At 28.1% G+C, this 13271-nt stretch overlaps 1 protein-coding gene across 1 annotated transcript in view; it reads left to right on the forward strand.

Annotated features, from left to right (window-relative positions):
* The window catches only part of LOC107440930 (transmembrane protein 163a), a 32003-nt gene that overhangs the window by 5081 nt on the left and 13651 nt on the right, over positions 1-13271 (forward strand). The window contains exons 2-3 of the mRNA XM_016054020.3: positions 2893-3021; positions 3723-3766. Of these exons, the coding sequence (XP_015909506.1) occupies positions 2893-3021; positions 3723-3766 (173 nt within the window). The remainder of the gene's footprint in view (positions 1-2892; positions 3022-3722; positions 3767-13271) is intronic.

Genomic DNA, 13271 nt, shown 5'->3' on the forward strand with positions numbered 1-13271 from the left:
TCACGAATGTATATATATATATATATATATATATATATACTAATTTTTGTAAAAATATTTTGCAAAACTATTAAAAACATAACGAGATCTCCTGATTCCTTGAGAAACTTATTGTTATTATTTCGTCCATCACTTTGAAAATTTTTTTAAGTCTATACAATTTTAGTAAGGATTAGTTTTTCAGTAATTTTCTAGTTAATATCATTATATGTTTTATTTGTAAACAATGTTCGAATTTTTGGAGCCTGTTGTACCGCTATTCAACTAGTTCAAGCTTGTTGCAACTTTAATATGGTTACACTATATTATGGTTCAAGTTATATGGGAACATTGTTCAACTTGAGCGGGGAAATGGTTCAGTTTATACGGAACATGGTTTAATTCAACACTTCATTGAAATTGCATCAAATTGTACCGTATTATGGTTCAAGTTGTCAATATTATGGTTTAACGTTGAGATTGCATTGCTTAACACTTTTTGAATTATGCGATTTTATATTATGGTTTAAAGTTACTGGGTAGATCAGAGATTTTATTGGTACAAATTTTATTTGGAAAGGATTTCAAACTATTCACCTTCTTTGGAGAAAATAGTCATCGCGATAGAAGTTTCCTTTGTAAATTTGGCAACATATTTTAACTAGAAAACGATGTCTGCGTATTGCTAAATCTTATAAGTGTAAGACATTGCATAAGTTTCTGAAACAATTAAAAATGATAAATGATCGCAAAAACTTTCATTCCCTTTTTCATTTGCTGTAGTTAAAGTTAACTACATCTAAACCACACCATTTTTAACTTTAAAAATAGAAGTAAATATTGAATCCTTTACTTGTAGAATCTTAAAGTTTTAGTATTTTAAGACTTATTGCTTTATAAATAAATATGGCAACAAGAACTTGCCTTGAAGAATGCAGGTTAGAATCATTTGGAGGTTAGTTAAGTGCATATTAATTCTTGTTCCAATTATATATTTTATTCATTCACTAACTACATTCAGTAGTTCATCTTAACCTTATATATTATGAAACTTATATTTCACTTTTTTAACATCAAAAATAAATCTAAATATAGAATACAATCTTAGAGTTTTTGTATCTAAAGATTTATTGCTTTATAAATAAATATGAAATTAAGAACTTATCATGGAGAATATATGCTGGAAACGATTGGAGATTAGTTAAGAGTATAGTCATTATTATTATAATATACTTTTTCTTTCATCAAGAGCATATAGTAGTTCATGTGAAACTTATTTATTATGAAACCTATACTTAACGTTTTCAAAATTAAAAATCGATATAAAAATGGAATGTCTTTATAATTACTTGTAGCATCTTTAAGTTTTAGTGTCTTAAGATTTATTGCTTAAAGAATAAACATAACATAATGAACTTACCATGAAGAAGTCAGGTTGGAAATATTTGGAAGTTCGCTAAGTGTATATTCATTATTGTTATAATCATATATTTTCTTCAGTCACTAATAACACATAGTAATTCATGTGAAACTAATACATCACGAAGTTTATATTGATATGCAGAAAAACACTTTGCTTTTCTAGAACGTTTATCTTTTACACAGTTATTGACAAATTCGTATTGACATACATTTTTTAATAATTTTATATTTATTGTGTCTTCAGAAATAAGAGTGTATTAAAATTCTTTGTTTTATACACGCGCTTAAGAGCAATCCCTCCTAGAGAAGGCCTGAACACGGTTTACCATAAAGAAGAAATTTGATCCTTTATTTGTCCAAACGTAATGAGATCTTTTGTATTTCCCCCAGTGCGCAACTTAGCAGCCCGAATGTAGTGGCATCTTCGTATTTGCCTCCACTGCACAGTTCATGTTCCTTACGACGGACTACTAAACTGATCGGTGCTGAGGCCTTCTCTCTTGTAGGAGGTGTTGCTAAAAGACCTCTCTCTTCTTGAATGAACTCATCTGTCGAAGGGGGGAGGAAGAATTGAATATGCTTTTAATCCTTTTTATGTTATGGATGTTCGCGAAATTAGTTCAGTGGTTCAATTTATATATATTGTCTGTAGCTAGTTATTCACTCTTGTTATAGGTATATAAGTTAATAATGTTACAAAAATATAAGTATATATCAAATATCTTGACGTAATATGTTTATTTTTTGGCTCTCTTATGATGTTAGTGAAATCCATAGTTAGTTGTCCACTCATTCGTAATAGATACATAAGTTAGTAATGATACTAAAATATATCTATATGTCGAATGCCTCTGTCTGGATAAAATTTGTTTTTGTTTTCTTTTTTGGCTGTTTTAGGATATTTTTGAAATTAGTTCTGTGGTTCAATTTATATTGTATTGTCCGTAGCTGGGCCGAGATAACCTGGTTGGTAGGGCACTGGACCCATGTCCAAGAGGTCGTGGGTTCTATCCCTGCAGGCCGAAGACTCCCCGTGTAGTAAATGGTGATTGATGCACTTAAAATTTGTCGGGGTCACGTAGTCCACCAAGTTCCCATAACAAATCAAAACCTCTGGGGGTACTGATCCGGGAGTTCCCTTGTCTTCTGGATTGTGATCAAAATTACAAGGATACGGAGTTGAACATTGATAGTCGTAAACCCAGAATTGGGTCGACTGTTTAACGACGGTTGTAAAATAAAATATATTGTCCATAGCTAGTTATTCACTCTTGTTACAGGTATATTTTTGTAAGTTAGTAATGCAACAAAAATTCATCTCTATCTCTATGTCGAATGCCTAGCTGTGAAAATTTTTTTTTCTCTACAAAAAAGTACTTAAATGGACCGAGTGATTTTTTTATAATAAATTCCTTATATGGTTCAAATTTTTGTAACTTAACAAAATTATACCTATAACAATAATATCTCATCTTTGTTTTTTTATTTCAGATGATATACCTATTAAGCCTCAAGATTCCTTGTTCCAAAAGAAAAAGAAAGAACATCTGCGTATTGTTGCAATAACGATATGCTTTGTATCCGTATTTCTCAATTTAATATTAAGTGTACTTGCTATAAGTAAGTTTGTTTCTTCTTACATAATTTCAGGATTAATACATATTGTTTTATTAATTTAATTGATGAAAAATTCGCTTCATTAAAAGAAATGAAATTAATTTAATATTGCTATTATTACAAATAATTTATATTAAAAAATATATTATTATTATTTTATCTATATTTTGTCTCATAAATGGAAAAATTATGTGTTTTCTGGGCGAGAATTTCAGTCCAAAAACCACTCAAATTCACTATTATTTAAAAATGCCAATCGAAAAAATAAAAAAAAGCGGAACATTGAACAAAGTAAAAAGTAAGAGTGTAATAAATAGTATCTTGGCATTTTAACTGCTACTTTAATTAAAAAAAAGAAGAAAAAAAAAGAAAAAAAAAAGAAAGGATAACATTTGAAAAATTTCAAAAGGAAAAAAAATGCATTCAGTGTTTTATTCATTGTTAATACTTTATGGTTATCGCTATCATGATTGCTTTTCCGATTCGATAACTTAATTAAACACTAGAAATTTTTTGCATTTTTATTTATTTATTTTTGATAATATTGAACATCTTAAAAAATTAGGCATGTAAATGGTTTTGCACAGAGTTCATTTTGTAACTGATATTTGTAATTTATTTGACTTTTAAGAATTAAATTTCCAACTTGTAAATGTGCAGAAAAAAAAAAAATTGTGAATTATGAAATTTTTTTTGTTTTCTAGCTTTTGCCAGTCTTAGACACAGTCCAGCAACATTTGCATTTGCGGTGAGTTCTTATGTTTATTCAAAAATAAATTTAAATTTAGTTAATAAATTAAATGTTCAATTCTCGTTAGATGTATCTTTATTAATTATAAATACTTTTTACCTTGTGAAATCATGCTGTTATTTTAGGTTGCTAAATTATTTATAAAAATTAAAATCAGAAGTGAAAAACAAAAATTAATTTTACTTTTTTTTTACCAGCTGTTTAAAAGATCTTACTTTAACCGTAAGTTAAAGCCCGTTACTGTTTAGATTAATAAATAAATGAACGAATAATGAAGTGAAATAAATTCATTTTATTGCATAGTGCTGCCATCTATTAAAAACATTGAACATTACTTGATTTCCCAGAAAAATGAGTTGAGCAACTCTAAGAGGTCTAAGATAATTTAAACACACAATAAAAAGATAAAAAAATTTTTTGGAAGTAATATATGTTTGTACCAGAACAATAAGATCTTTTCTGAAAAGTTTGAGTAACGTGCATATATTTTATAAGTAATGGGCGATATTGTAAATAAAGCCAAGACCATACGTACAGCATTTTATAGCAATTTCACTCAAAATAAAAAGTTTTTTTTCCAACTTATTTGAAATTCAGTGGACCTATTTTCATTACTGATATCTATGAAATGAAATAGCACATAAAAAACTAATTTCAATGATTATTTTTCAAAATTTTTTGAATTTTTTGCAGAAAAAAATTTAAAATTTTGCAAGTTTTAAGAAATAGTAAATTTTAAAATATCTCTATGTCCGTTTTTTAAGGGCGAATGAAGAATTTACCAAATTAAAATGCAAAAATTTATAAAAAAAAGGTTGATAAACAAAAGTAAAAAAAAGCGTTTTTTTATTTATTTTCTCACCCTAAAGAAAAATTATTGTTATAACTAATTACAAATACTCATATTTATGATGGAAAAATTTAATGGGTAATATTTCATATTATGAGTGAAGTTCCCCATATTTTGAGGGTTTGAAATCTGAATCCCTGAAAATTTCACAGAAACTTAGGTTTTGTGTCTGGTTTCACTACTGAAATTATCATCTGTTGTATTAGTATTTAGTTTACATGGAAGCAATTATTTAGTAGTCATTAGAATTTAGTTTGTTATTAGTACAGATCATTAGATCCAAAATTGTTTAAGGTATTTCATTTTTAACCTTAAATTTACTTTTCTACTCATTTTTTGTTAACTGTACTTAATGTCGTTTCGTTGAGGATAAATATTCAGAAAGGATGGTTGAACTACTTGAGATAAATTTATAAATTTAATAAAAACTTAAAAAACAACGATAAAAATTAGCATCTTCAAACAAGGAATATTCTATGATAACAAAATCAACAAAACTTTTTAAAAATCTTTTTGTTTACGACAAAATAAATACTGGAACTATTTTGTCTTCAAAAATCTGAAGAAGAATATACAACTTCGAAATAAAGCAGTTGCCGTCAGCTTTTTGTATCATACTTAACAAGGCTTGTTTCCGAACTAGCTCAGCCCAAAATATTTTTTTTAAAAATTTTGAATAAAAACTAGTTTTTTCCCCAATAGAAGCTACCTGAAATATTTATGTAGCCAATTCTATCGAAAAACAACCAAAATATTTACAAAAATCAAATTGTCATATAAAAGATACCTCTTTGTCTTTATGAAAATGAATTAATTAATATTAATTAAACAGCAATTAGAAATTAAACATCTCAAATATTTTCATGATATGCATGTTCCGTGAAATTCCGAAATTCAGTAAATATCAACATTCACATAGACGCTTCGGTGAATATTCGATATTCAATCAAAATTAAAGCTTAATAAAATTTTTTCGTGCATACATTGGAAGATTCCTGCGTTCAGTAGTAAATGCTGAATAAAATAAGTTTCGTTTATTTCTCTCTTACAACCCGTTCATCAATGCGTGCTGAATATCAAAATTTCTAGGTGTTATACTCACCATTAAGAAAAAAAGTTTAATAAACATTTCCTTATGTAATTATTTCATCGGTGCATACTGAATATCAACATTTCTAGATGCTATCTCACTACAAAAAAAGTTTAATAAATGTTTCCTTATATTCCTTAATCAGCATTAATCAGTTGAGTATCAACATTTCTAGGGGTTACACTCACAATCAAAAAAAGTTTAATAAATATTTCCTTATATTCCTTAATCAGCATTAATGAGCTTAATATCAACATTTCTAAGGGTTACACTCACCATCAAAGAAAGTTTAATAAATATTTCCTTACATTCCTTAATCAGCATTAATCAGCTGAATATCAACAATTCTAGGGGTTACACTCACCATCAAAAAAAGTTTAATAAATATTTCCTTATATTCCTCAATCAGCATTAATCAGTTGAATATCAACAATTCTAGGGGTTACACTCACCATCAAAAAAGTTTAATAAATATTTCCTTATATTTCTTAATCAGCATTAATCAGCTGAATATCAACATTTCTAAGGGTTACACTCACCATCAAAAAAAGTTTAATAAATATTTCCTTACAATCCAATCATCAGTGCGTGCTGAATATCAACATTATAGGGGTTACACTCACCAACAAAAAAAGTTTAATAGATATTTCCTTAGAATTAGTTCATCAGTGCATGTTATATTTTATGATATCAAAATTTGTTTGTCTAAATGAGAAATACTGTTATGTAAAAAAAAGATTTCTTTTCCCTATATAGAATGTCAGCATTTACTGGTGAAGGAGAGAAATTTTAAAAGAATTACTAAATCCTTTCGAATTTTCATGAAAGTGATTTTATGATAATCGAAATTATCTGGACATATTCGACATTCACTAATTTTGGTGTTCCGTATTAACACGTAAATTTTTTAAATTGCTTTATTCGTCGAATATTAGTTGAATGAACTTTAAATATATCAACCAAGTTATTTAAATTCTCATCACAAATTTTGTGTACTATTACCTCATATCAAAATAAAGATTGTAGTTATCGCTATAATTCCAACAGCTCTTATTAAACATTTAAAAAAGCTTTTATCTGATAAAGCTGTTATCGTTATGCGTTCTATACATATCGGTCAACTTCATATTCATTTTATCTTTTATTTTATTTTAAAACTTTCATTTATCACTCAAATGGTTGGTGCCAGTGATCTGTATCTCAAAAAATCTGATATAGTTGGATCATACAAATTTCTTTAAACCAATCATTGGAAAGAACTATCACGAACTATATAATTCCGATTTTTCGTCATTGATCTCTGAATATCGTTTGCATTTACACTATACATTTTATTTAGAGTTTCATATGCTTGTTTCTCATCAAAATATAGTTATATAATATTATGAGAAAATTCCATTGTCTTATTAATAGAATTTCGAATATTATCTTAAGAAATTTGATTAAATTTTAGCGTTTCGAAGGACATTTTAAAAAATCGGAAAGAACTTTCACGAACTATATAAATTAAATTTTTCTTCATTGATCTCTCAACATCGTTTGCATTTACATTTTGAATTTTATTTAGATTTTTATATCCTTTTCATACTGATCAAAATATAGTTGCATAACATTATGAGGAAATAAAGTTCCTTATTAATAAAATTTCGAAGTTTATCTTGAGAAATTTGTCAAACTTTTTAATGTTTCAAGGGATGTTTAAAAAAATAGGTTTACAAATTCGCATCATGACATTTATAATTTGATGACCTACATATCTTTTACAACTGGAAGGCTTTAAAATTGTGTCATTTACTTAACATAATTCATTTAAAGTTTTTTAATTACGTGATAAGTTTATTCTAGGGAATTGGGGATCAACTTTCTACATGATCAGTAACTTTTTAAACATTCAGTTCAGAAATTTGCATCGCGAATCCAATATCTTTAGGATCTAGATATTTTCTTCGAAAAGCAATCTTTAAAAGGACGTCATATAGCTGTAAGACAAATTTTAAAATGACGTCATATAGCTGTAAGACTATCTTTAAAATGACGCATTTGAAATGTGATTTTTTTTTCAACCATAGCAGTTGAATGACAATAGCAGTATCAAGGAGGGGAATGTGGTCCGTTTTTCAACATTTATGCGATATTTTAAAAATAAATTTCAAGATTTTGTTCCGGAAAACCTAAATTTTTTAGATATCAATGTTACGACTTTGAGTAATATAACTAATGCCATGCAGTTTGCATTAAAACTGATATTGACTTCAAAAATAGCAATACAATCTCAAGTTTAACCGAGGAAAAAAGGCTATTTTTTAAACGTTTTACTGTAAGAATATTTTACAAATTGATGCAACAGATTTTCACCATCAAAACCATTTTATAATGTAAATATTTTTTCGGAATCTTAAAATAATTCCATATACTTGCATTTCAATTGCATTTTTTTTCTTCAAAAAACAGCAATTGACTGGCTAGTTTTTATTTTCCTTCTGAAATAGTAACTAAAAGTAAAACGACAAAGATTGATTTAAAATTAATTTTGCAAACTTTATTCTCCAAATTAGATTTTAAAGACATAGCGATTTCCTTCAAATTCTAACTTTTAAAATAAATGGTGCCATATATTTTGCATTTAAACTGTATTTTTTTTCTTTCTGAATTAGCATTTGAGTGCTGGCTTTTCTGTGGAAGAAAAAGCGGAATTTTTGACATTGAAAAGAAAATATTAAACCTTTTTAGGGGAAGAATAACTAGTTCCGTGTTGAAAAGTTGTAAAGTCTCAGAGATAACACAATGCTTTTACCTTGAATGGCAATTTTTCCTTTCCAGTGGTAGCGAAATTTATGTTTTAATATATGAATATTGGGGTACAGTATAATTGATCTAAATTTATTTTTTCCACCTCTATATTTAGTACTTTAAAAATTCATGCATAGCATCACATTGACCTTATTTATTCCTGGTGAGCTTTTTAAACAGTTGACAGAATGAATTAGATGTTTAAATTTCATTTATTATTTTTCCTCCACTTTATAAAATCTTTATCAGAAAGCGCAGCAATTGGTTTCCGTGAAATTTCTGTGCTAATTTACAGATTTTTTGGGTATTTGAAGTACAAAAATTCTATTTTAGCTTTATCAATAGAAAGAAAATAGTTATGAAGCCTATTTTCTCAAAATCTGCACTGTTAAAAATTTCTTGGAAAAATGGTTAAATAACAATTTATTTAACTGTTATTTTACCAGATTCAAACTAAATAGTCAAATAACCATAAAAAAATGGTATTTCAACTATTAACTGTGGGAAAACCGTTTATTAACTGTTTTCACCTAATACGGTTAAACAACCAGAATTTTATCGCACCGACTAGACCTACGAAATGAAGCTTAATTTCTTGCAGCTGGGAACATGTTATAGACGAGAGAACTAATCTATCAATCTCATGACCAACAACAGAACAGGAGTTCTAGTCCCAGCGTTGACACCACATTATTCCCCCCATTCCCTTTAACTCATGAATAGTTTTCAGTGTCCTACACTACCCAATTTGTGTCCCTGGACTCTTAGAATACGATACTTTCATTCACGCATAGATGGCAGTACCATAAATCTGCTTAGCACAAAAAAGTCTAGCATTTCCGATCTCTTACGATAGATGAAACAATCAGATAAACTAATTAAACCACATTCCGCTGCTCATTTGATAAAACACAACTCAACTACAACCAACTCCAACGCCCATTAACTAACAAAAATTTTAGCTCCTATGTCCAGTTAAATATCTTTTTTACGGTTTTGAAAGCATACTAGATGTAAATGGTTCAAAAACAGCCTAATTTTGTATTCATGTTTTTGAACCACACTAGTTGTAAACGGTTTCACAACCGAAGTGGTAAAAAGCTTTCTTTACCGTAAACTTTAAGGTTAATTGAATGAATAGATTGCTGCCGGTAATTTTACCTTAATTTTGGAATGAAAATTCCAACAGTGCATCATAAGGCACTTACGTTGTTTTCAGAATTACACGGCAGCATACCACAACTGTTTAATGCACAAAAAACATCAAATTTTCACAATAAATGTCTCTTAAAATATTCAGACATCAGTTTTTCAATCCAAAATCAGTAACAAGGAGATTACATGCTCAAAATCTATTTAATGATAGGTTTTCATCATAAAAAATACAACACACTTAAAAATAGCTGCATTATTTCTATTTTTAGAATTATAACATGCCATCTTTCTCGTAGAAACTCCAACTTCACATTTCTAATGATAGCCGTCAAACATTTTGAGTATACTGTCCACGATATAATCGAAATTCGTTTCAAATAAAGGTAAAAAGCTAGTCCTTTTGAATACCAAAATACGGAAAACACGAATGTTTCTTTCAGTATTTGGCGAAATAATGACTCGCTTTTGTTGTTTGAGTACTGGCTTAGATAAAAGGCTTCTTTTTAAAAAAGAATTCTGTATTAGAATAGTTATTTTTAACTGAAACTTTTTATTTCTCTTCAAATAGTAGTTTTTTCGTTTTGCTTTAATGCAGGGTTTATTTGATTTATACTTCAAATTACTAATCGATTCATGACACTCGCAACTTAGATCTAACATTTTCTACTTGGCTCTATTTATAAACTTTTACTTTCATCAAAAAACCATTAATTTCTTTCATATCATTAATCCTATCTTTATTTCTAATAAAATATTCTATTTGTAGAAGTTTTCTTATGGATTAATTTGAAATTTAGTTGATCAATAGTTTAGTTGTTTCGATTAACATTTATACATCATTATTACGCGTAAACAACACTTAAAAAAAGTCTAGTTTGATTTGTGTTGATTTGATAAAAGGTTGATTTGATTAGCATTTGATTAGTGTTTGATTTGATTAGGTTCATACCGGAAAATTGCATTACTCAAATTACAAAAATAGATTTAGGTTATACTCGGAAGTCGGGAATCATATTGATTTTTTGGTACATAAATAATTTGAAGCATAGCATAAGCATTGGAAATTTTTTTATTGATTTAAATTTTGTTTGATAAAAACTGTACATAACTTGCTTTAGAGCAGTGCATGTACACTAAACATGACTGCATGATACAGAGCTTGTTAGTTTTGGAAATGAATTTGGTGTTCTCTAAGCATCACCCTTCACATTTGTTTTTAGCCTCTTTGTCTAAAATGAATGAATTATAACCCAATTAATGGGAGCTCCAAAAGTTTAAGGCTTTAATGTCCATTTTAAACATAACGGATTTGTAATTAACGTGTGAGTCTGTCGGCGGCATAAACAGACATGACTGAGAGTGAAAGGAAGGGTTTTAAAAAACTATATTTTAATCGATAGTTGGATTAATCTGGGATAGTTTTTAAATAAGTTTGCTGATTTTTGTGAGGAAATTAAAGCACCTTGCAGATTCATGTTGCATTCAAGAAAAACAAGGTAAAAGATGTAAAAAAAAAGTTAACTTGTTATTTTCAGGGGCCCTTAATTACAGTTAGGGTGTTTTGAAAACGGTTATGATTAAAATGAAAATAATTCTTGGAGAAAATGGGATAGAGCATGGATATTTCTCTAAAAGTCCTTGTTTCTAGTTCACATTTTGTGATACAGATGGCGCTGTAAAACCTGCAAATTAAAAAAAAAAGAACTAAATATCACATCATAATTTTTTGAAATTTTTTAATGAATAGAAATCACATTACAGTATTTTTAAAATGGCCACTATAAGTCACAATCTCCGTAATCGGAGAACGGGATCTTTATAAATGCAAAATGCAACGAAAACAACGCTAAAAGGGACTTACAGCGCCATATGCCGGATAAGTTTTGAACTAAAAATAAGAATTCTGCGAATAAACTTTTATGCCTTGTCACAGAATTCATTGCAAGCATTGCATTTAAATCTCTTTTTCCGCAATAAATTTTCTAAAAACCGTCAGTGTAGTTTATAATAACCTGTATGTTAACTACTGTAAATATATAGTTTTTATGATAACGATTAAGGAATAATGAAGAATGCACGTAATTTGTTTGAATAAACTAAATTTTATCGCTTGTTATCTAAACAATGTAGGATTTCTGGTCTATATATGTCTGCTCGGTTATTTATATACATTAATCCAATATGGCTTATATCTTAAGGATATTTTGGAAGACTCTGCTGTCTTTTACGCTTTTTGAAATATGCTATTTTCATAGTTGCTGTGGATTTGCAAGAGCTATTCATGACATTTAGGTTAAGTTGAGCTTATCTGTGGCCAGCGCCCTCAATGCTTATTTTGAAAATGGCGCAGAAGAATGGTCACATTTATGTTTCTGATCTAATTAAAGCGTTTTTAATCCATTTTTTATGTTTAAAAAGTAAATCGAAGGCTGAATTATCTGCCCTCATAAAAGCTTACAAAGAATGAAAAATTCTTCCGGAATTTTTTTGTTGCTTTTTTCTGTTGCATGAAATTTTTTTAAACTAATCTTGGATATTTTCATAGTTGTTATATAATCGTTGTTGCACATTGTTTCATACATCGTTGCAGCACATAAAATAAATATTAAGAATAACAACAAAAAGCGAAAAAACAAAAAGAAAAACAACATAAAAAGTTAAAATGAAAATTATAACGACAGCTGGAAACAGCAAAAGTATATAATTTATAAATTGGGATTTAGCTGAATGCTTTTAACTGAACTGATTGAAATGACTGGTAAAAAGTAAGATAGTAAATTTTATTTGTATCTAGTTTGATAAGTGTTGATTTGATGTGTGCATGATTTGATTAGCGTTTAATTAGATTAGTGTTTAATTAGATTAGTGTTTGATTTGATTAGGTTCAAACAGAAACTGTTGTGTGAGATTTTTTAACAGACCTTGGATATTTTCAGCGGTATTACATATAATTAACACATATAACAAAATATTAAGAATAACAACAAAAAGCAAAAAAACATAACAAAGTTAAAATAAGAAATATAACTATAACTGGAAGCAAGAAAAGTATATAATTTATTAACTGTGACTTAACTGAATGCTTTTAACTGAACTAATTGAAATGACTGGTAAAAAGTAAGATAATTAAATTTAATTTGTGTTCAGTTTGATTAGTGTTGATTTGATAAGTGTTTGGTTTGATTAGTGTTTGATTAGATTAGCGTTTAATTTGATTAGTGTTTGATTTGATTAGGTTTAAGCAGGAACTGTTGTGTAAGATTGCATTACTCACAAAAATGCTTCAGGTGTTACTCGCTAGATGGCAATCATATTGATTTTTTTTTGTGCGCGAATATTTTATAGCATAACATAAGCATTGAAAAAATTTGTATTGAATGATATATTGATTCATTCCTCTACGATAATTCTAAAAACGGAGCTGAAGAAAGGCTACAGCTTTGTTTTTGATCTAATTCAATTATTTTTGATCTAATTCTTTTTCATATATAAAAAAGTTAATCTAGTGTTGGATTATTGGGACTTACAAAAAATAAGAATTGTACTGGGGAACAAATTTTTTTCCTCTGTTGTATGAGATTTTTTTTGTAAGTCTCGATATATAATAGCTGCATTAA

The sequence above is a fragment of the Parasteatoda tepidariorum genome, chromosome X2, assembly GCF_043381705.1.
Source record: "Parasteatoda tepidariorum isolate YZ-2023 chromosome X2, CAS_Ptep_4.0, whole genome shotgun sequence".
Classification (NCBI taxonomy): Eukaryota; Metazoa; Arthropoda; class Arachnida; order Araneae; family Theridiidae; genus Parasteatoda; species Parasteatoda tepidariorum.